This window comes from Peromyscus maniculatus, chromosome 3 (assembly GCF_049852395.1).
Source record: "Peromyscus maniculatus bairdii isolate BWxNUB_F1_BW_parent chromosome 3, HU_Pman_BW_mat_3.1, whole genome shotgun sequence".
NCBI lineage: Eukaryota > Metazoa > Chordata > Mammalia > Rodentia > Cricetidae > Peromyscus > Peromyscus maniculatus.
In genome coordinates this window covers 115953876-115978612 of record NC_134854.1, presented here as the reverse complement: position 1 = coordinate 115978612, position 24737 = coordinate 115953876, and the positions used below count along the sequence as shown (strand labels likewise).

General features: G+C 43.4%; 1 protein-coding gene across 50 annotated transcripts in view; it reads left to right on the top strand.

The window, feature by feature from the left end:
* Magi1 (membrane associated guanylate kinase, WW and PDZ domain containing 1) overlaps positions 1–21198 on the top strand; it is a 650928-nt gene extending 629730 nt beyond the window's left edge. For 18 of the 50 annotated variants that reach the window (XM_076567400.1, XM_076567405.1, XM_076567399.1 and 15 more), the window contains 6 exons: positions 547–750; positions 8103–8196; positions 8354–8414; positions 9269–9412; positions 12107–12245; positions 16160–21198. In XM_076567400.1, coding sequence (XP_076423515.1) covers positions 547–750; positions 8103–8196; positions 8354–8414; positions 9269–9412; positions 12107–12245; positions 16160–16914 — 1397 coding nt within the window. In that variant the 3' untranslated portion in view covers positions 16915–21198. Of the gene's footprint in view, positions 1–546; positions 751–8102; positions 8197–8353; positions 8415–9268; positions 9413–12106; positions 12427–14294; positions 14384–16159 lie in introns of those variants that run through there. The other 32 variants (XM_076567406.1, XM_076567401.1, XM_076567404.1 and 29 more) reach the window with 11 other exon arrangements.
* The last annotated feature ends 3539 nt before the right edge of the window (positions 21199–24737 follow it).

Sequence of the window (24737 nt, the reverse complement as noted above, 5' to 3'; positions counted from 1 at the left end):
AGAGCCAAGGGGTCGGTCCACCTTGTGTTTTCACAATGAACGCTAGCAGACTCTTAAATCTCGCCCAAAGTCCAGTGATTATTTTTGTAAATGGAGAAAGAACAAAACATTGGCAGACGCTTTAATAAAAATTGGCAAATGAAGGGATAGGAACCCAGAGTGGGTAAAAGCATCCACCCCAGCTTTGGGGGTTTATGTTTATAGCCCCAAATAAACTAACGGCCACCAAGTTCTTTGGGGTCTCAAGATTCAAGTTGCCAAATATCCCAAATTCTAACTGCTTTAAGGAGAGAAGCTGGGTTTTGTGATCATTTTCAATCAGAAAAAGACGATGACCTTGAACTCTAGTCTCAGAGCTGTGGCTTTTTAAACACCCTGAGTATTGCCAATGTTTTGACCATCAGCACAGCACTCTCCTCTAATAACATTTGCTTAATGCTTTAATTAATTAACACTTAACCTTCTCTTTCCCTTTCCGACCCTTTTCTCCTCCCTTCACTATATCCCCGCATAACTTTAAAACAAAATGAAAACGCAATACCAAAGCAGGCAATGCATGTGTGGCTATGCCTCACAAAATAGGTCGGATTATTGAGGGGAGCCCTGCTGACCGCTGTGGCAAGCTGAAAGTAGGAGACCGGATCTTGGCAGTAAATGGATGTTCCATCACCAACAAATCCCATTCTGACATTGTCAACCTAATCAAAGAAGCGGGCAACACAGTGACCCTCCGGATCATCCCCGGGGATGGTAAAGTATACTGTTATCTCTCTCTCTCATTCCTCTCTCTTTCTCTTTCACCCCCACCCCCACCCCATTAGTGTTCATGTAATTGTTTGATTTTGATATAGAGGCAGCTTTATCTATCCCTAACGAGACATACCTATCAAATGAACCAGAGCCATTGTTACTAAACCATTTCTCACTCTCTGACCTAATTAATCCTGTCACTCTGTGATCCCATCTTTATGCAGATATAAAATATTCCAGAAAAACCTTCAACTTTCTCCGTTTATTTTTTCCATTGCTCTTTTTGTTTCCAATGATATAGAAAAACTTTACTATGGGTAGTAATGTTGACTTGAGAGTCTAGCTGGAAATCTGGGGTTTTTTTATAATGTAATTTTTTGAAACAATCACTAAAATGTGACATCACAAAAACCATCTAATGACAATGCAGAGCCAATACTTACTTTATTTTTCTAATACTTGTGATTTAATGAACAGTAGGCCATAGCCTACTTGGTTTGTCTATAAATTTTCAATATGGATTAAGAAAGATTGGATGTCTATTTTTGACAGATTATATACATTAAACTTGAAGTACCCTTGTTTACTTAACTGGTTAAATTAATACTTTGGGTTCTTTTACATCACTGGCAGTTCTGTCCCAGGAGACCTCTGGCCATGCCTGCAGTTTGTTCAGTGTCCTCTAATGGGTGAAGGCTTGGGACAGTCCCAAATATCCCCCAGTGCATAGAGCATCCCCCACAGTGAGAAGTCACTGTGTATAAAAGACTAGCATTCATAACTGCAAAAGTGAGGGTGATGTGCTGATATTAGTGAGGGTGGGTTGCTTGTCCACGTACAGCCTGAATAGTGATCTCATTCTATGCCAGCTTTATGTTAGGAAGAAGCTAATACTTATCCCAAAACATTTAATTGTCTCCCCATTATTTCCATACATGCTACAAAGTAAATTACATTCTAAAGCATGTTTCCCAAGATGAAGAGCACTAATGCCATAATTTCAATGAATATTTTATATGCTACTTTATAGTGAGTGATACTTAGGATTGGGAAGTTGAATGGCAGAGCTGGTGCTTTTTCAAAGTTAACTTCAAAGCCAATACATATTTAAAAATTGTGGGAGTTGGGGATTTAGCTCAGTGTAGAGCGCTTGCCTAGCAAGCGCAAGGCCGAGTTTGGTCCTCAGCTCTGACCAAAAATTTAAAAAAAAAAAAAAAATTGTGTATTCTCAGAACAAAGTACTTTCCTCTAAAAAAAATACCCTGTGCCTATTGTGGAGGAGAACATATATCTCCTTAAGTGGTTGTATGCATGACCTTCTTTAAATGCATGGTTTGTAATTTGCCATCTGGTGCAGAGGCCATTCCACCAGTTTGCCTCTCTGGAAAGCTACTGTAGTTTACAAAAGTGATCACAAAATGGCAGAGCCCTAGATTCCAAATGGAACAGAAAAGGGAAGCCAGAGAAGAAGTGAAAAATGGTTGAGAGCCAGAGGTAGTATTTAAATAGGTTACATGTCACGAAGAGATGTTTAAAACAACAACAACAAAGAACTGAGCATGGGAATTCACTTACTGACTCGGTCCTGGGCAATCAAGATGTGAGAATGAGAATGTCTCAAAAACGAAGGCAGGTAGGCAGGGGACCTCCTGAAAGCAAGTGCTAAAGTCTGAAGTCAGGAAAGTCAACTCATACTACAGTGTGGACACCAAGAATCAACTTAATAATAATAATAGACAACAGACTTTCTGAAAACCTGAACACCAACAATACAGAGTATGCAGTGGGATGGCCACTAATAATTAACAGTTAAAAAGACTTTTAAAACTAATACTTAAATGTCAAGTTCAGGAAGGCATTCTATACCCTACTTTGATTAGAAGACAGTGTTTGTTTGTTTGTTTGTTTGTTTGTAAGGCAGAATGGGCTCTCTAAGAATGTGGATTTTATCCATGGTGTTTCAGGAAATCATTGCAATGATAATAAAACTGTCTACAGTGACTTGAATGACTGTCAGGAGCCAGGTGAAGGCATGGGAAGAACATGTGATGTTCATTCATTAGAGGGTCTGAAACTGGAGCCTGAGGCAAGGGAGTTCAGATTCCAGTGACTGTGGCAAGCATGGAAAGGGAGAATGGTCTTCACCGTCTTGTGGGGGAGAAACCCTGCTGGATCCGTTTCCTCTGTGTAGGACAGGTTTGGGAAGTGAGGCGGGCAGCTCTTGGAGTTAGGGAACTCTGGTCTCCTTTGGATGTTTCATTTGAATGGTCACTGTACCGAATAGCCTAAAGACCAGTCATTTAATGATATCTACAAAGAGGCTGAAGTTCTGAACCACAGTGAATCCATGCTCTTTGGTACTGTTCTCAGGAACCCTAGGCCTGCACAGCAAGACCATTGATCCTCACTTTAGTATCTGGGCAATGCTTAAAAGCATGCCCTGGATGTATGTCTTTGGCTTTGTTAGTTTGTTTATTTCTTTTGGTGTTATCTGGAGACAAGGTCTCACTGGGTAGCCCAGGCTGCCTCCAGCTTGAGATCCTTCTGCCTCAGCCTCCTGAGTGTTGGGATTACAGGCATGAGCCACCACCCTGGCTGCATTGTTTAACTCCTGCTGCCTGGTTCTCTGTTCCTGTCTTTAGATGCCTCATCCTGTCCCTAATCTCCGTTACTCTACTTCCCCCTAGGCCAGTGGTTCTCAACCTTCCTAACAATACCATAAAGGGCCAACCATAGAACTTTTTCATTGCCACTTCATAATCGTAATTTTGCTGCTGTTGTGAATCATAGTGTAGCACAATGGAAGTATCTGTGTTTTCTGATGGTCTTGGGCAACCCCAGTAAAAGGGTCGTTCAACCTCCGAGGGGGTCGTGACCCACAAGTTGAGAACCGCTGATGCAGGACATCATCTTTACTTTCACAGATCTTGTACCAAACAAGACCCCTTACCTCTCTGCCTTTTATATGTTAGTGATCAAGAAGGATGGTAGAGTAGAGGAAGAGCCTCTTCTATGATTATGAGCAAGGGCCAGTAAATATATAGTGACATCTCAGAAAGGCCTAGAAGATAGCTGAACGTACTGAATCTGAGCTTGAATCTTCAGAATCAAACAATACCTGTGATGCATAGAAATGCCTGTGCGGTTTAAGTGGGAATGAGACTTTAATCAGGTAGAATAGACCATGATGAGCTTGGCTAATACAGAATCAAGTTCCAGATAATAAAAAATTGTGTGAGCTTAAAAATGTAACTAATATTTCATTTCACTGTTATTTAAAGTATTTGCTTATAGATAAGTCAGCGCTTGGCAGTACAGATTCTGTGGTTTCCTTGGGAGAAGAGGAGGAATAGTAAAAAGCTCCCAACAGTGTCACATATGCATAGGATTTAGGTTTTCCCATGCTGTTTCCAGATACTTATTGTGTTTGCAGTTAAAGTATTTATGAAAAAAAGATTGCATCCTTTGTTGATTTGCTTGGCTTTTGAATGTATATTTCATCGGGGAAGGTAAGAATATTAGTATGGGAATGAGGTTAGCATGGTAACCATTTGTCGGGGGGCGGGCGGGGGGGGGGGGGAGGGAGTAGGTTGAAACCTGAGGTAGAAGCTCCTGTCAGAAGAGTAAGTGCCCTGGCTTAGAATAGCCCTCCACAGTGCCTTGAGAGCTAAGGTGTGCTTTTTTCATGATGTGTGATGGATTTAAAAAATGTAGTATTATCCATCTTCGTTCCTCTGGGAGATATAAATGCTATTTAATAATATTAATTATTATTAGGGTATTAATAATAAAGGGTATAGGCACTGTCTAGATTTTGTCACCAAAATGCTCAGGCTGCTCACTGCCAGAAAGCTGAGACAGTCACATGCGATGTGACTCTCCCTTGTACCATTGCTGTCAGCGTACAGGGAAACGTGTGCTCTTCTTTCAGGCCCCTTGGTACTTTGTCTCTTATACAAGGCAAATTTTGCTTGGGAGCTAGAGCTACAATATAATGTTGATAATGGGCTGTATCTGTGTTTTTAAAAGTTGGACAGTGTTTGGCAGATGTAATCTTGGTTTAATTCCAAATGAAGACTTAAATGTTTATGGAAAATAAGTATAATTGTATTGATATTGTAAAAGCATACTGGAATCAAGCCTATTTAAGTTATTTTGATGCTCTGAAGATGGCTTATAAAATCCAGTAGACAGGGATAGGTTATATTTTAAGGAATCATTCATGGTGATTAATGAAGGTACTGATATTCATGTAGTAAAATTAAAGCATTGCTTATTTGAAAGGAATGTACCAATTGGGTATGACTTTCTTGATAATTATAATTCCCAGGCAAAATAAAGTAAGTTTTTGGAAATGAACTGTGAGACAAGCCTTGGCTTCATGTCCCAGCATCTCCACTTGCTTCCTGGGAGATCTTAAGTGTATTATTTATCTTCCTGTGCCTCAGATCCTCATCTGTAAAGTGAGACATTCATTGTAGCTGCTTGCTTTATGGAGAGAGAAGAATCGAATGATAGGTGATTAGCATAGGGGACCTACAAGGTACAGTGTTTGCTTTGCACACTGTAAACTAACTAGTAAGATAAACCATGGGAGAAGGAAAATACATCAAACTCACAGTAGCATATTAAGTGTTAATGTGTTTTGAATGTTGAAAATTGAGCTTCAACACCCAAACAATTTGCATTGTGAAACATCACAAATAAAGAACTGAAGGAAAATTATTGCTGGCATTCTATTTATATGTATAGTGGGCGATTATCATATGCCACCAAATCACGAAAACAACAGAAATACAAAATTTGCTTCACAATGGGATTCAGTGTGCCCAGAAAATGCTGGTGACCAACAGCACACAAACATTCTAAAGGAATTCATTCAGCAATTATAATCACTTTAATTACAAAGAAACATTTTTCTTTGTCCCACTTATGATTTCATTATGGCCCAAACACCGTCATAATTTCCTGGATAATCTTTATGCAGTGTATGACCGTGAGCACTATGAAGTGTGATAAGAGACCAGTGTCCATGGTCATAAATGTTCCGGAGAGTCATACTGACAGGCTGTGCTACCCCTGCATCTTGTACTGGCACAGTGAACTTGCTTTATGAAATACCAGTTAGACTTACACCTCAGTTCTCCAGGTTAGCTGCCCTGGTATGGAAGTGATGTAATGAGCTGGTGTTCCTGCAGTCTTTTAATAGAATTCATTAAAATTCACCAATATTAATAACGATGATGGTAATAAGTAGTAACAATAAATGCCCCCACATATTTTTACCATTTTGGCTAATATCTATGTGTCCAGCACTATCGTATTTTTGACTTATAATCATTATACCAGTTTCCTTCGAGACTTCCGTTGTTCCTCTTGTAAAGTGAGGGAACTGAGGCAGCAAATGCTTACGTCATCTTATCCAAGCCCTGTGCAGTAAGCTGCAGAGTGTAGGATGCAGAACAAGCTTCGAGATTATGCAGTCTGACCTTGCAACCACTGAGCAGTCTGCCTCTCAGCTGACTTGCACACCACCTCCCCACTCAGAGGGCACGGGGCACATCGTATCCGTACCAAATAGAGAAAGCCCAAGAGGTGCCCCGAGGCAGGTTCCCCTTTGTCTCACATCTTACTTCCTAACTGACCACACACTCTTTCCCTGATAGCTGCAGAAACATTTGCTAAGAACAGATTCTGGGGAACACGGTCCTGAAACATGACTGGGATACAGAAGCAGTTCTCTGGATCCAGTTAGATTTTTGTGCCTTGGCTGTACGAGTAATAAGCTTTGGGGGCTAGACTAGAAACTATAAAAAAAAAAAAAAATCAGATTAAACTTTGTCATTTTGCAGAGAGCTCAAATAGCTTTAAGAAGCTCCCAGAGAAGCTAATAAAATGTTTTTACTATAGTAGCAAGGCCCAGAGGTAGAGTAGATACACACTGGACACTCATGACATACATGTCAGGCCCTTCATCCACATGCAGGGGTAGGTCGCCTTTCACCAAATAAGAAAAATCAGGCTCATACCTAATGAGGAGGAAAGCAGTGATTTGAATCTGTGTCTGAGATCTAGAAACTCATGCATGGCATATAATGAAAAATAAAGAACTGGGTAGTTAGATACTAGCTGACTACATGCTTAAGGAATGAAAACAGAAGATAGACCACCAGCAGTTGAGATAAGCAGGGGCTGTCTTTTGTTTCAATAATTCAGTAGAGAAAGATATAGTCCAGGTTTCTAGGCTTAGAATACCTAAAGCATTTTCCCATAGAAACCTATTGTACCTGGTAGGTAGAGATTTGTATTCAGCAAATGCTAAACTACGAATCATAGGACTTTGAGTTTCCTAGGTGCTCCATGAATGAAATGGGCATGTACAGACTCACACTAGAACTTGACAACCACGGTTAGTATTTTCCTGATTAGAAAATCTACACTAAGTTTCAGTGTCAATTTAAAAATAAATACTGAAAGTAGGATTTGCTCATGGTTAGCTGCCAGCCGGCTTGATCTAAATAGAGAAATGATTAGAAATTAGCAAATGATTAGTAAATAGAGAATGATTAGCCATTGCTAACAAGTGATTGTATTTTACATGCATGTCAGTATGCAGAGCATGGTGACATTCATGAGTATTTTCAGATTCTGAGCCTCTAAACTTCTAGAGATTAATGAAGTTGGTTTTGAATTTGATTAGTGGAGAAGAAAGTCAATTTACATATGAATATAATTGTTTTCATTACATTAAGGTGGCTTCATAATTTATATGACTTATATTTATAAACACTGGTTATGCTAATGCAAGTCTTAAAATTAATCTTTCAAAGAGATACTAAATGAAATTTGTCAAACATCCCATCTTTTCAGTTGGGCGTCATTAGAAGCAGTGGGGAAGAAAGTAGATCTGTGTATTTAACAAGATGGCACAGCATTTCTGAGTTTTCGTATTCAGACAAGGAAATCAAGCAGACTCAGCCAAATATAGCCGGTAAATTGCAAGAGAAGTTAGCAAAGCTGTTTATCATCATCCTGTAAAATTCGTGAACTCCAATGTGGCGCAGTACTCTGATGGCACATGCCGCCACCTTCCAGTGGCAGGACAGGGGTGATCCAGCTGTTTAAGCCACATTACATTTCTAGGGAAATGTCTGGTGGGGAGGAGAGTTGTGGGAGACGCATGGTCTTCGGGAAGGTTCACGGACCACCTGATTGTTTAGACGTTTTAGTCAACTCTTGGAAATGGAGACAGAGAAGTCAGTCTTTTTCATCTCGGTCCAGGGTTTCTGCATGCCTCCCAGTTGGTTGATGTCTTCTCTAAGGCCCTCATGTCTTTATGCTCTGCCTTACAGAGTCCTCAAATGCCACACTGCTGACCAATGCTGAGAAGATCGCCACCATCACCACTACTCATGCCCCTTCTCAGCAGGGGACCCAGGAAACCAGGTCAGCTGTGGCTTGGGCCCTCTGTTGTTACTGTTATTGTTGTCATCAGCATTGTTGAAGGGATAAAGTAGCTCCTGCCTCATGTACCCACATCTTTGGCTTTTCTTTCTTGTCTCCCCTTGGATTGCTGTTATATGTGTGTCTGTCCTTTTGGCAGGAATACCACCAAACCAAAGCAGGATTCTCAGTTTGAGTTCAAGGGACCACAGACTGCACAGGTGAGGGCCGCTTCCCCTTCTCTGTCCATCTTCCTCATTGCCCTCCAACTTCCTGAAGCTAGCTAGCTTTAGGAAGACGTCTTCAAAGAACCCTTATTTGGAAATAAACAGCCTTTTTTTGGGGGGGGGAGGTGGTTTAACCAGATGTGTGCTCAAATCTGATTGTCTCAAAAATGACATTTTGTTTTTACTGCCTTTGAAAAATATTCCTAGGTGCTCTTTTCTGAGGGAGAAGGAAGAAAGGCTGTCACAAGACTCAGGGATCAGAGAAGCAAGACAGCTAGTGTCTCGCTCCTCATGCTTTTCAAAACCTGCTACTGCTGCCGAGCAAGTGTCTTTGTGTAGGAGACATTCCTCTAGCTAGTGAATTTCAGATCAGACCCCCTAGAGTGCAAGCCCTGTCCTCAGGCTGGGAATGCACAAGTAACAGCCAGTGATGCAAATCTGAGGAACAGGGGTGATCCAGAGGTAAATGTTTTTTGCTGGCCTTCTCCAATCAGAATGGAAACGGGGCCCTCATCTCTAAAGGCGGACTTAGGGCCCCGCTAGCATTTACCAGGTATGGGCGGGCCATCCAGCAACACAGCGGCCAGCGGTTGGGCTGATGAAATGGAAAATTTTCCTGCCTCAAATGTCAACTGCAGCCTTACTGAGTGTTGAAAGTGTATGCATGTGTCAAGACATGCTCGTGTATGTTTACACATGCAGGATTCCTAACTCCTCGGATGATTAATAAACAAGAGTCACAAGACGGGAGTTGCAGATAGAGTCTGTGCCTTTCTGCAAGGTCACTAAGAGAAATGGGTGGGGATCTAAGTTCCCCCAGAATGACTGCATTTCATTTCTTCAAATAGGAGCAAGATTTTTACACTGTGGAACTGGAAAGAGGAGCCAAGGGATTTGGCTTTAGTCTTCGAGGGGGACGAGAGTATAATATGGACCTCTATGTTCTGCGCTTAGCAGAGGATGGTCCTGCAGAAAGATGTGGAAAGATGAGGGTAAGTAGAGAGGGGGCTGCAGTGGTTGTACATGTGTCATCTGTGGTCGCTGCTTGACATTTCCACAGCCCTCAGGACACTGAATGTATGGCTCCTGTCATGGTTCTTTCTAAAGCATACTTAAAGTGGGTATTTTTTTTAATGCCTTCCCCATTGTTCTGGACTTAGTCTCTTACAGTAGGCACATCCTATGACAAGAAACTGGACAGTGCAGAATGCATAGAAAGGAGGAAATCCAAGTAGCCCTATAGATTCTGAGTAGAGAGCTCATTCTTTCTCTAGCTGGTCACCAGCTGCCTGTCCTTAGCCGCAGAGACTCCCAGTCAACCCTAGACCCCAATGGGGTCAATAGTTCTAATACATTGGGAGTTGCTACAGGGGTGTCAACCCTTTTAAAATTGTGAAACAACATTATGATCTACAAAGGTCACATACCAGAACCTTGAAATCAAGTTACCAAAAAAAAAAAAAAAAAAAATTGTCAAAAATAAATCTCAAAGTTTTGAGTAAGAGTTTTGTGTTGTGCCACATTTATAGCCCTCCTCTGCCATGTGTGCCCTCATGTCACAGCTTGGGCATACCCAGCCCGAGAATTTGAAAAGACACAGACCCAGGGCTCTCTGTTCTTTTGAGCTGTTTAATGTTTGTTACTATCTGTGTGGATTGGGTGATTGAAAAGAGGCAAATCATGGCATTTAGGTAAGTTACATAACTTGAAACACTTAGGGAGCCACTGTAGCTGCTAAGAGATCATCAGGAAAGGAAGAAAAGTGAGCTGCCTGAGCAGAAAGACACACACACACACACACACACACACACTAAGCCAAGAGTGAGGAACTCAATAATGTGTTTATACTTGTTTTTCCATTTTCAGACTAAAGTGTTTGGCTTTTTGTTTGTTGTTTCTTATTTTTGTATATTATTCTGCTTCTTGTATATGTGAATATGTGTCTGTAGGCATACATGTGGAGCCAATAAGATGACTTTCAGGAGTCAGTTCTCTCCTTCCATAGTGTGGGTCCCAGGGATCAAATTCAGCTCCTTAGACTTTGCCTGTGGCCTTGGCCTACTGATCCATCTCACTGGCCCCAAACTGAGCCTTTTCTTAATTGAGGAAGCAGAACATAGATTTTAGAATTAAGCAGTGAAAAATGATGGCTATTTGGAAGAAACCGTTTCTAATAGTATGAAATAGCATCACTATACAGCTGTGCACAGTTCCTAAGACACATTTATCCCCTGGTTCCTTGAGCTTTGTAGCATGGGGTTGTTTTCATCCCCCTCTGCAGTAGAAGAACTGAGCTGCAGGAGGTTGAAGGGCCCTGGAATCGATTACTTGACAGACATGAGATGGGATCCAAGCTCGTGGCGTGGATTCCAAAGCCAGTCCTTTGCCTCTTCTTTCTTCTAGAATGTAAGCTGTGTGTGAATCAGATTCGGGCCTGTTTTGTTCATTCTGATTTTGCACAGTGCCTAGGAAGGTACGTGGAAGACTCACATGGAAGATTTCTCTTCTGAGCTCATTCGTGTGGCTGTTGCCAGGCTTGCGTGCCTGTCAGCCTGTGGCTGGAGTCTTGGAGTCTTCTCTCGTGTTCTTTTTTTTTCTTTTTTTTTTTTTTTATTTTATTGTCATTATTGTTTTGTGTTTTGGTTTTGGTTTTTGAGTCAGAGTTTCTCTGTGTAACCCTGATTGTCCTGAACCTCACTCTGTAGACCAGGCTAGCCGCGAACTCACAGAGATCCGCCTGGCTCTTAATGTGTCTCCCAAGTGCTGGGATTAAAGGCATTTGCCACCACACTGGGCTTTTCTCTCATTTTCTTATCATGGAACTCCATAGGGTGATATATTAGTCAGATTTCAGAACCAGATGCCTACAGAAATAAGCCTAAAATGAAGAGAAGCATATCGTGCCCCCCAGTCTCAGAGGTTCCTGTTTTGAGGCCTGTTTGGAAGGCAGAGTGTTATAGGGAGGTGGACGGATGTATGGCACAGCAAAACTCCTTACCTCATGGGAAATAGGAAAGAGTGAGAGGAGGAGGTCAGGCTGCCTGCATCCCCTTCAAGGACATGTCCTCAGTCACCTAACTTCCTTTTCTGCTACCATTGATCGCTAGCATCGCAGACTATGGGTCAAAGTCTTCATTCAACACAGGGCCTTTGAGGAACACGTTGACCACAGTAGGCACCCCACAACATGCATCAGAGAGAGCAAATGAGAGAACAAAGGACAAGAAAGACAGAAGACAATTATTTTTAACGCCTTGACCTGATACCCTGTCACGTTTACCATATTCTTGTGATTCGAGACAACCCACTAGTTCTAACCCGCATCCAGAGTAAAGGAGATTGCACCCAAGTGTCCCTACATGGAGCAGAGACCCTCAGTCGGGGCCATGCGGTGTCCTCCTCAGTAACTCCTCGTCTCTTACAGCTCTTTTGCCGCCGTTAGCACTTAACATTGTGTAGCATACTACTTGTATAGTGTTCCCGCAAATTGCCTTTCCCTCATTAGAATCTAAGTGCCATGGGGGTTGAATATTCTCACTGCTACATCCTGAGCAATAGAAGAAATTCTGGAATATGCCTAATGTGTGTGTGGGGAACCAGTGAGGGGAAGAATTCTGAGTCAAAAAGACTTCCATAGCTTATGAGAACCTGGTGTGACCATTTCCCTTTGTCTCTTGCTCTGACAGATTGGTGACGAAATTCTAGAGATCAATGGTGAGACCACCAAAAACATGAAACATTCTCGGGCCATAGAACTGATAAAGAATGGTGGCCGCAGAGTTCGTCTGTTTCTGAGGCGGGGAGACGGCTCAGTCCCAGAATATGGTGGGTCAAACTATGAAAACATCCCTTCCTTCCCTGGCATGACTCCATGAGTTTGTCTCCAGAACGGCAGCAGGAAAGTCCTTTTTTGTTCCCCTATTCACCAGTGTCTTACCAGCCTCTCGCACCATGTGGTTATTTGCCGCGCTTGTTCTGAAATCTCTACACATTTCATCCTTTGCTTGCTTACATGGACTGGGGCATGGCCTAAGACAAGATCTTGATAGCCCCCTTTCTGATAATCAGAGAGAACATTCTGTCTAGTCCAACCAGGAGCGAAGGAATGTTTGTGGAACTGTGCCAAACTGTTTCTCAGATCCAATTGTTAGCACAAATGACTACACAGTCCTTTAAAGAAGCAGGTTGCCTGACTGGTGTTGAGGCACAATATCTAGTTGGGTTTGTTTCTTTGTTTGTTTTGCTCTGTTCTGTTTTTTGTTTTGTTTTTCTTGTTACTTTATTGCAGAGGTGTGAAATTTTGAGATTGGGGGGCTTTGCTCACTTTGTTTAGACTCTGTATATGACAGTTCTCTGTCCCTCTCAACTGGTCTTTCACCCCAAATCAGACCACCTGAGCCCACACTATCAAACAAACAACAACAAACAAATGTTGATCTATTAGCCATATGTTTTTAAATGATAAAGGATGGAATCGATTCCCAGCGCTCATCATGAGGGAAACATGCTACTATACCTTTCCTATGAGGAAAGCCAGGCGATACGAAGAGTTCCTCTGTCGTATCTTTAACGTAGTTTGAGTAGACAGCGATGCTCTTTACCTAGCTTAGTGTTCTGATGGCAAAATATTGTATATTGTGATAATTATGTCCTATTTATTTGAGATTCTTGTTTAAAATTTTAAATTTAAAAAAAAAAAGGAAGCTATGCCCTAGATGTAGGGCTTTTTTTCCCAACCAAAGGTCTACAAAGGTTTCTATAGAAACTGTGATTGAAAGATCCCCATATACATTGGTCCCCTTTATTCGGGATTTATCTGTTATCACCCTCTTTTCTGAACGTCTTTCTGCACAATTCCCAGATGCATTTTGGGCTCAATGAGATGCTCAATTTCAGACATAGTTCAAGGAGGAGAGTGGCCCCTTCGCAGGGCAGCCTTTCCAGGTGTTGGACATTGGTACCAGTGCACAATGTGAGGGGTCGGAGGTAAGGGGGAGGGTGGATGTCCAAGCAGAGGGAACCTTAATGGCAACACCAGGTGCCATGGCTGCGCCCTGTGCTGAACTTGTGACCGCTCGGTGTATGGATACCACTGACCCTGTGTAACCTGTCTCCCTCTTCTGTCTTTCCTATGCTTCTGTCGGATGTGATGTCTCACTTGAGGGCCATCGTCAGTAACCTGTGTATCTTCTCCAAACCTATGTCTGTTGCACTGAGGATGAAAATCCAACACTAACAAATGTTCTTTGGGCTAAAAATAAAGATCATTGAACTACATGGTTTTCCACAAAGGGTTGAACATGCCAGGGTTGTGCTACTGTAATGTTTCCATGCGTCATTTGGACTAAATCTCTCTAATTCTATTGATTAGAGTTACAAATGGGTTATAATATGTTAAGTTCCAATATTTTTCTGACTTGACTGGAACCTGCTTCTCTGTGAGGCTATTTTTGTAATGAGTTTTTTGTACTTAATTTAACTGCCGCGGTATTGGGGGGGGGGGGGCGGGAGGGGACTTGGTTCTTTGGTTGTTTATTGTTAATGCTCTCCTATGCCAGCCTGTCATTGTTCCAGTTGTTTGAAAAAAAAAAATCACAAAACAAAAAAAACAAAAGGATGCATCATCATCTGGGTTTTGGAGTCATCTTACAGCTATCTAAAAAGGTCATTGTTCAATTGCGGTCGGTCCCTGCAGCCTTGGGTATTGCCTTAGACTGACCGGACAAATAAACTCTCTTTGCCCTATGTTAACAAATGAAGATTTTTTTTTTCTCTCTTTCTTGTTATAGGGAATCTAAATGTTCAACTTTTTCTCTTTCTCTCTCTCTCTCCTTCTCTCTGACTGTTCTTGGTGCTGGGCCCTCCCTCCTACAGCGATGATACCTCCTAATATCGCTGCATGTATGAGAAATGAAAAGCTCGGGGAGGCTTGCTTCTACCTTATGGGCCATAATCAAACTACGGTTTGTAGCTCAATCAATACTAGGTGTTTCTGTGCTGTGGCCTAATTTCCTCATTGCTTCTGCTTAGCTCTATTTTGATATGTTTGGCAATTCATTCTGAGCACCCTGCGTTCTTTGAATTGTAAGTACATGGCTGATCCCGTCGAGGTTTGCGCTCCCTTGTCTTGAGAATAGAGGAAGAGCGTAGGTTAGCTGTGCAGCTACCCGAGTGCTTCTCTCCCCCAAGTGTGGAATGACTTTGTCTCTGTCCCGGTAGCACACCCAGCCTTTAGAGAGAACGAGCCTCATCATGGAGCTCTTCCCTGGTGGGTAAGGCTTTGCTGGACAGGAAGAGGAGATTTCCTGGTTGTTCAGGGGTCTCTCAGCAAACTCCAGCCTGTGAACCACAACCTGGTGTTGTAAATAAAGTTTTCTTGGCAGATTGCACACCCATTTTTTAAAAAAATCTTTTTGCACCACAGTTGGTCAACCTTAAAGAGGGATTGCTGACCCCAAATGAGTATTAGCAGCCCCCCTCGCAGTAAAAAGAATTAAGACTGTGAGGGCTCGTGTTCTAAGCTATCTCTCTCTCTCCCTTCACTGAGCTTGTCCTGGCTTTGGAGAGCTCCTTCACGAGACAGACCATTCGGTTACTGTCGTCCTGACTGTCTCATGAGAGATGTTTTTAAAGCCCTGCATCCCATGTTGCAGCTCAGCAGCTCAGGCACCCAAAACTTGATAGTTTCATCATTGCAACAAAACATCCCGCTTTGCAAAGGCTCACATAAATTCAAGATGCTGCCTTAAAGGGTTGTGGTGTCAGTTCAGATAGTTTAATGATAAGTGGGACTTGTCACGGGCTGTCCAGCATTTAGATCTGTGGGTGCCTGAGTGAACTGAGAAGCAGTCCGATGAGTCCACAGCTCTTGCATATCATTATGGTTGCTTCTTACATCATAAGGAAAGGTGTTTTAAATGTAGAGATTTTGTAAGTCCCAACTCACTTCAAAGGTGCATCTAACATCCTATCCCCCCTCACTTTTTTCTGGCAGAAAGCTTTTTAAAATACAGTTCCTTATTTTTTTCACTTTACTCGAAAGTAAACAAAATAGTAAAATGTAAAAGTAATTCGGTGGCCCTTCAAGCTGGTGTCACATTTGACAGTTAACATCTGCCCTGTGTGTTGCCTAGACAACCCCCTTTGCCCAATACCCTGGATCATTTTCTAAAAGGAGAAGTTTTTTCTGTGACATGCAGATCCTCAGTGGCTCGTCCTCCTGCTTGTTAGGTCACCATCCAGATAAGCCAGCGACTAATTTTAACCCTCAGAAAGCTTTCCTCATGCCCATCCAGGTCTGTGTTCTAGGTTAATTTTAAGCAGAACAAGTATTGTTCAAATAAAATGGTATTGGAGGGATACAGAAGAAAGACAAAGGCTGGGAAAGAGCTGGTGGGTGGCCAGGGGAGAGTAGGTGTTCGTCAGGGTGCGGTAGTTCTGGTACCTCTAGACAGACCCTTCCAGTTCTGCCTTTTAAACACTAAAACCATTTATAATGTCTTGGATGGTCTGTCTTCAGGGCGTGGGGAATAGTCAGCTAGATGTTGAAAGCCATAGTGCTAGTCTTTAATCCTAACTAGTTGCAGTCATTCTTAAATTAACCCAGATTCAGTTGGCTTTGAATCTGCTTTAACAGTTGTTTGTTTGTTGTGACTAATGAGTCAAGTGTGGGAGGGAACAGGGGCCGGGAGCCCAGGACCTTCATGTTAAACGGTTGTTCTTATTTCTCATCCTGGCAGACCCCAGCAGCGACCGGAACGGCCCCTCCACCGGTGCACAAGGTGTTCCGGAAGTGAGGCCCGGGCCGCCAGACCGCAGACCGCATCCGGCCTTGGAGTCCAGTTACCCACCCGATCTTCACAACTCATCACAACATGGGGAAAAGCGGGCACACGCGAAGGATCCAAAAGGCAGCAGGGAGCACAGCAGACAACCCAACGAACACCACACCTGGAACGGAACTTCTAGAAAACCCGACAGTGGGGCATGCCGGCCCAAAGACCGGCCACCCGATGCATGGAGAGACGCACAGCCGGAGCGGACAGCCACCAATGGCCCCAAGAAGAGGTCTCCGGAGAAGCGCCGGGAAGGCACCCGCAGCGCTGACAACACTTTGGAAAGGAGGGAGAGGCATGAGAAGAGGAGGGAGGTGTCCCCTGAGAGGAAGCGAGAGCGGTCACCCACCCGGAGAAGAGACAGCTCCCCCAGCCGCCGGCGGAGGTCCCTCGAAAGACTCCTGGATCAGAGACGGTCCCCAGAGCGCAGAAGAGGGGGCTCGCCTGAGAGGAGAGCCAAGTCCACCGACAGGAGGAGGGCCAGGTCCCCGGAGCGCAGGCGAGAGCGGTCTCTGGACAAAAGGAACCGGGATGACAAAGTTGGCCACCGAGAAAAGGAGGAGGCTGGTCTGAAGGCTGATGCCGGGAGAAGCCCCAGAAATCCCCCGGAGCAGAGAAGGCGGCCTTATAAAGAATGTAGCACCGACCTCAGCATCTGAGACTCTGAGTCACATTGCAACCTTTACCGTGTCAAAGGTTCTAAGAGGGAGGTCGCAAACATGAAATAGTTTAGTTTCTTACCTGAGGCAGCATCTGACACCTGACAGACCTATGAATAGTAATGGACATTTTATGCATTTGAAATCTTATAAGAAAAAAATATATATGAAAAGTCTTGTGCCTGATGTATAATATTAAAGAAAGTATTTTTAAATGCATACTTTTTTTTTTTTTTTTTTGAAAATCATTTGCCAAAATAATGGCCCAAAGGGATGTACATTTTGTTTCTTCACAAGCTATAGAATTGTTGAGAATTGTTTCCTCTTTGGGGCAAGATCTTTCTCTTCTAGAAAATGGGGCTGTTGGTCATGTCCTCAAAGTAAATGCAATTAAATCTAACTCAGTATAAACTGTTAGAAGTGATATAGTGCTGTATTGTAAACCCTTGTTTTTCAGAAAAGCAGAACACAAAAAGTAAAGTTCTACTTGTACAAACTGAGGACCTTTTAGGATGGATTAGGGTGGTCAGGCTGTGTGACAGAATACTACTGCAAATGAAGGATATTTATGACTACAGTGCACAGCGCTCAGAAATTTTATGATCTTGAGTTACAGTTGGTTCAAAGAATGGTTTGTGCTCTCCCTGGCCCAGGAAGGTGCAGAAACAAGAAGCTTGGCTGCCATTAACCAAATACAGCCTTAGCTCTGATGGTCAGGTTCATCAGCTCCACCACAGAATACATCTCACTTACAGCAGTGCCCGCCACAGCTTGTCATCCTCTAGAAGGAACAGACAAGCTGCTTCTGGGTTGTCTGGTCCAATATGAAGCTGAGGAAATGGAATGTAGGACCTTATGCTTATGGGATGAGGGAGGTGTAAATGTCTCCAACATGGAAAGGTTTAGCATAATCTCATGGAGCAGAGGAGTGGACGTTGGTGGAAGAACCCTCTCTCATGATATTTAAAAAGCATTGGGGCTGCTTATTCCCTTCATAGCTGACTATGCACTTTGAAAGCGCAATCCAAGTCTGAAGGACGGAAGGGCAAGGAAGAAACTGGGAAACCTCCATCCCCATGACCCTGTTCTTTATTTGGGGGGACAGCAAAATAAAATGTAATGGTTTTCTTTCTAAGATAGACCCATTTTCTGAACCCTCAGGAGGTGTGGCTGGGTCAGCTGTAGCCCTGAGAAGTGGTTTAAGTGGATTACTGCCTAGCTGAGCCAAAGTGTTTGCTTGGACCTGTTGGACCGACCGCTGCAGCAGAGCACTGCTGACAGTGCGTTTGTATCTCTGTAGTACTGTTTCACATTTCCCATTCAGACACAAAAACTTTGCAAGTCAATCACTGTTGTTCCCATGGTACTGTATTAGGGGAGGGGAGAAAAAAGAAAAAAAAAAACCAGCCAATCATTGTATGTAGAGTTTAAAATTGTAATTAATAGAGCCTGTTGGAAAAAAAATTAAACAACTGTTGCCTTTTTTTGTATAAAAGAGAATTTATGACAAAAGTCTAGCTGTGAGGAATGTGATATGTGTCTATATTTCTGAATATGAACAGACTGATTCTTGGGAATATAGTTTAAACTAAATCAGGTATGTAAAGTTGTTTCAAAATGGGAGACTATATAAGTAATCAGTAAAGCTTTAGTTTGTGGGGGCTATCATTTCTCCATGGAGAGCCTGCTCATGAATAATCAAGCATTCATTTGCATTCTCTGTTCTTCACTCATTTGTTTCTTGCTTAATGCTCTTTCTGTGTTGATGAAAAGCAGCGTGTGGGCCAATCTTTTTTTTACAAAACACTATGCACAGATAAACATTGCATTGTTCATAGCGTGATTTGACCTAGGGTTTATACATAACATTACACTGAGTAGCTCTAGTTATGTGGACATGATCAAAGTTCCTTTCCTGGATCAAACACGGTGTACACTCTGTAGCTAAAGGGGGCGGGAGTCTGTGGTTGCTACTTTCACTAGCAGAGTTTTCCCTACAAGCATGCATTGACTCCAGTACTAATGCTGAGGAAGACAACTCAGTGGAGACGTTTAGTTCATCAGCTCCCTGAGAGCCGACTTGGAGGTGTCATGCTTGCGGCTCTGCAGCTGGGATGTTTCTCACTACTTCCAGCGCAGTCCGTGATGTGACTGGTTCATTCTCTTGATCACAGGCTATGGGTTATAAGCAAGTAAAAGTCAAGGATGGATTTTGGATTGTATCCTGAAGTTAACATCAAGATGTCTGTCTTCGTTGTAAGAAATGGTAGTGAGCATTTAAACTGAGCCTGTCTCAGTATCTGGGGGATTCTGCTGTAGCAATTTAACCTTGGTTCCGTACATCAGATCTGGTTTGAAAGTACTGCACTTTCAAAGTACGGAAAACTGTACACTAAGCAGAAAAGTAGAATTCTCCTCAATCTACTGTAACCTTTATTGGAAACTGATTCTTGTGAGCCTATCTCCCCAACCTTCCACTTCATGTACAAGTGCTGATGAGGTATGATGGATGAGTATTTTGTATGATTAAATCAAACCATTTAGGACCCCCTTCCCCCCAATACAACTGATGCCTGAAAGAATGTCCAGGGGGTAGGAGGACTCAATAGCCTATTTGTGTTTTTTAAGTTTCTTTTGTGAAAGATTTTTTTAATTCATTTTTACTGTAAAAATACATGGAAGTGGATGCATTCCATAACCACTGTTACTTCTGGATTGGTATCTTCTTCGTCTCCATGTGGTCTCAAATGTGTCAGGGTGACGTCATCACTTGAGAGCCCATGATTGCAACTACTGAACTATCATTCTGCCCATGAAAAGGGAGCTGTGTCTTTGTCATGGGAAAGTGCCTTGCTATTCAAGGTGTGATACATAACCCAGCTGCCTCATGATTACTGGGGGGGGGGGGATGTATTAGTATAAAATCTCAGACCCCACTCCAGACCTCCATTCTGTTAAGTCAGAATGTGCACTTAACAAGATCCTGTGCTAATTTGTATGCACATGAAAAGTTGAGCAGTGTGCTATAGTACAGACACCTAGTAATAGCCAATTCCTCAGACCCAAGGGATGAGTCCCTTCCTAAGGGTATGCTATCTGCCCAGGGGGTTCCTTACTCTCTTGAAGCCTCCCTCCCCTCTAAAGGAGCATGCCTCACAGTTGGTCAGGATAAGTGCCAAGTGCTCAGAACTCCCCTGGCAAGCAGGCAGTCCTCAGTGAGCAACACTGCCAGCAGTTAGCATTTCCCTTAATTGCAAAACCAGCGAGTCATGCATTTGTACTAGGGACAGGCCTGATGAACGTCTCATCTTGAAACGGGCAGCCAAAATGCTGTGTTTTGATCCGGAGAATCGGTCTCAGAGCTTCACTTGAAGGTGGATACATACATAGTTAGACATACCTACTTGATGGGGAGAGTTGATAGTTTGTGGAGGGGGGAAAAATGCACAAAAGACAGCAGGTACAGAGGCCCAGGGCCTGTGATAGTGACTTAAGGGGATCTAGCCAGTGAGGGGAGTGGCGGTTGGATGGACCAAGAGAAGGAAAGGACTTACCGGTGACAGAGGCATCATAGAGCGGGCTGAGGTGGAGATCAGAGGTAAAAATGTGACCCAAATGGAAGGGCTAGCTGGCCTTGTTCCCAATTTCCAACTTCAACAGAACAGCGTTTGGAGTGTTTACAGAGACGCTGCTGGGTTGCATGGCTCTTGGGGAAGGAAATGTAGGTTTAAGTTGGAGAAAGCTGATCTCGGAGCATCACGCCCCTCAGACTGAAAGAGGAGGGCAGGAGTCATTAGACATTGGTGCCCTTCCTGTAACCCTGGGATCTCACTCAAGAGAATCCAAGAGCTGGTTTGCCTGGGCCCAGGCCCACTTACGGTTTGACTTTTCATAAGAAAGAATTCGTTTTCTTTCCAGTCTGCCTAGTCACGACTTTTTGTCAGTGTACCCTTATAATACATGTAAAAACCTGTTGAAATGTGTACCCAGGTAATTTATCTCATTTTCTTGAAGCTTACAAATCCATACCTTCTCTCACACATAGGTGTCAGAGCTCATAAACCTTGTTCTCACTCTTGTCTTTTTACTGTTTTGGTTGACCACATCTTTGTTGTCCTGCAGAAGCATGTTTGTGTATTGCTCGGCATTTGCTGGACATCCCGCATTTGAGTATTGGGTAGGAATACTTCCGATACTCTGTCTTGAACAACATGTTTAAATTTATGAAAGTAATGCAGACTTTTAATAAAATACATAAATATTTCAGGAGATTATAAAAAACAAGGTGGTGTTCTTTGTGACCAGTCAATTCCAATCTCTGTATATAACTTACAGAGTTGCCAGAAGGTATTTCTGGGATAAGATGTTGATTTCTAAGCTTCTTCTGCGAGACTGGATGAGATGAGTCAGGTAACAAAAAGAAACTGTATTCTCTGGAGAGGAGGATGAAGGGGATTGGGGATCAAAAAAAGAAGTGACAGGGCAGCTAAGAAGCATGGAGAAGATGGTAACAGAAACAATTGGGAAAAGAGTCCACAACTCCAGCCTTGGCTCCCTGTTAGGGAATGGAGCCCAAAGATGCACAACAAAATGAGCCAGATGGCTCTGGCAATGAGCATCAGTCTGAGGAAAAACAGAGCTCAGACACCTGAATCTCAGTGCATGTTTTCAACAAAACTATCACTCTGGATTGGGACCTAGCACCAGAGGAGAAATCCGTGGCAGCATTCCTCATGTCTCAGAGCATTAGACCCAGGGGCCATCTTGACAGTGGTTCTGTGATTTAAGACTGAGCTATTTTGGTGTCTTAGCTAGGGTTTCTATTGATGTGAAGAGACACCATGACCACGGAAAACACTTAATTGGGGCTGGCTTACAGTTTCAGAGATTTCATCCATTATCATCATGGCGGGGAGCATGGTGGTGGGCAGACAGACATAGTGCTGGAGAGGTAGCTGAGAGTTCTACATCTTGATCTGTAGGCAACAGAAAGAGAACTATCCCAAGTGGGTATAGCTTGAACCTATATGAGACCTCAAAGACCACCCCTACGGTGACATACTTTTTCCAACAGGGTCACACCTCCTAATAGGGCCACTCTCAATAGGCCAAGCAGTCGAACACATGAGTCTGAGGGAGCCCATACCTATTCAAATCACCACATCTGGGGGCTCAAAACTGAGGGTCAGTCCTAAATGAAGCAGCCTGGAAGCACTGCCACAGTATCTCGAGGGATGACAACCAAAGGGTTAGGTGAGATCTGAGACGTTTGGACATCAGGGAGCTTCAGCTGTCAGAAGCAGTGGCCAGTAGCTCTGCACCCTGAGGAGGAGTAAGCTTGATTGCCTGCGGGAAAGGAGATGAGAACTCCAAACCCGTAGCTGGCAGTCACAGGACACCTAGACCTACCTTCCTTCCACCGATGGTTGGCTGTGGGGAAGGAGGTAGAGCTCTGAACTTAGAGGTCCAGCAGACAGCTGGGTTCCCACAGCCTCCTTTGTCCCACAGGGCAGTTCCCTCCACTGTAAATTCCAGCAGCTCTGGGAGTATCGGGTGGACTGCCAGTCCTCTGAGCTCTTCCCCTCCAGGGCAGAGCTCAGTCAGGTAGGAGGGACTCCTCAACCGGAATGTTTGCTCCCTTGGCAAACACGAAGTGGGTACCCCAGATTCCACAGACTGCCCAGCCCACAGTCCACTAAGCTCATTATGACCAATAGTGGCTCCCTCGTAGCCAAAGAAAGGAAGCTTCAGAAACAAAAACAACCCAGTTGCTGACAACATATCCATGACCACCTGGCCCTCAGCCTGCCGAGTGCTAGATGAAAACGAACTACGATGGACTGCAGCTACAGCCCATTACTGCCATTACAGTATTAGAGTGTGGTGATATTTTATCTGTGTCCCCCAGTAAAGTTTATCTGAGGATCAGAGGGAAAAGCCAGCCACTATAGTAAACATAGAGGTCAGACAATGGCAGCACACGCCTTTAATCCTATCACTCAGGAGGCAGGGATCTGTCTGGATCTCTGTGAGTTCAATGCCACACTGGAAACAGAGCCAGGCAAGGTGGCACATGCCTTAAATTCCAAAACTAGTTAACCATAAAGGTCTGGAGGTCTGTACAGAGAGACAGAAAGTGACAGAACTGGGCAAGAAGAGGAAGTGATGTAGCTGGGCGGAGAGAGGAAATGAGTTAGCAGAACAGAAGGGATTATAGGTGTGGGTACACAGGAAGTAGGTCTCTTCTGAAGACCGAAGGGTGGTGAGGTGAGGTTGGCTTGTGGCTTGGCCTATTCCTCTGATCTCTCAGCTTTAACCCCAATTTCTGGCTCCATTTTTTTTTTATTAATAACACCATTTAGCAATTTGTCTACATTAGAGGACCAAAAAAGAAGTTTCTCCAATTCTTTTTTTAATTGATTCTTTGAAAATTTTGTACATTGTGTTTTGATAGATTCATGGACACCATTCCTTACAGATCCAAGCCCTTTCCCTGTCCACTGAACTGTGTTCTCTCTCTCTCTCTCTCTCTCTCTCTCTCTCTCTCTCTCTCTCTCTCTCTCTCTCTCTCTTCCCCCATGCATCAAGTCCAATTTGTGTTGCCCACCAATTCTCGGATATGTGACCTTCCAGTTGACCTACCAGAGGCAACATTCTCCCCCACCCCCCACCCCCAGAGGCAATTAGGACATTTTTTTTTTTTTTTAATTTAAAAATCTTTCTTTTTGGGGAGCAATACCTTAAAAGACCTTATAAATAAAATCTCCCATGATACTATTTTCCAGGTTCCCTGTTACTAGATATTTGTCAGGATCCTCTGGTCCTGGCTCTCCAGTACAGTTATTTTCTAATTATTAGTGTATTTTTTATCCTTTTACAGAAAATAGTTTTTTCCTCAGATAATATATCCTGATGTCAGCTTCCCCTCTCTCTACTCCTCTCATTTCCTCCCTCATCCCCTCCCATCCAGATCTGCTCCCTTTCTGTCTCTCATTGGAAAACAAACAGGCTTCTAAGGGATAATAATAGAATGAAATACGTTAACTAAACTAACACGTCAAAATTGAACAAAACAAACAAACAAACAGAAAGAGCCCAAGAAAAGGCATAAGAAACAGAAACCCACTCATTCATACACTCAGGAATCCCATAAAAGCACCAAACTGGAAACCATGATATATATACAAAGGACCTGGTGCAGACCATGCAGGCCCCGTGCATGCTGACTCGGTCTCTGTGAGTTCATGTGTGCTTTGATCAGGATGATTCAGAGGGCCTTGTTTCCTTTCTATCCTCCATCCCCTCTGGCTCTTACACTCTTTCCACCTCCTCTTCACAGGGTTTCCTAAGCCCTGAGGGGAGAGGTTTGATGGAGACAGCCTGTTTAGGGCTGAGTGTTCCAAGGCCTCTCACTCACCCTCTACATCATGTCAGGCTGTGGGTCTCGGTATTTGTTCCCATCTGCTGCAAGACGATGCTTGCGCTGCAAGATGATGGCTGAGCAAGGCACTGATCTCTGAGTCTAACAGAAGGTCATTCGAGTCACTTTGTTCTTGTTTTTATTTTTGTCTTTTACTTTGTTTTCTTTTTACTCCCACAAGCTTTGTCCTACAGTGCACTAGCATATCTTGCAGGCAGGCCACCCTTGTAGATGAAAGGGTTGTGGCTGGTTTGCTGTCTGTGTTTCTCATTTGGTAGTGTGCAAGACACCTTCCTGTTCCAAAGATACTAGAACGTAGGGGTGAAGGCTCGAGGTAGGCACCAACTGAACTTCTCTATGTTCAATGACTTGTGTACGTGTTGTCTTCAGCAATGGGACTTAC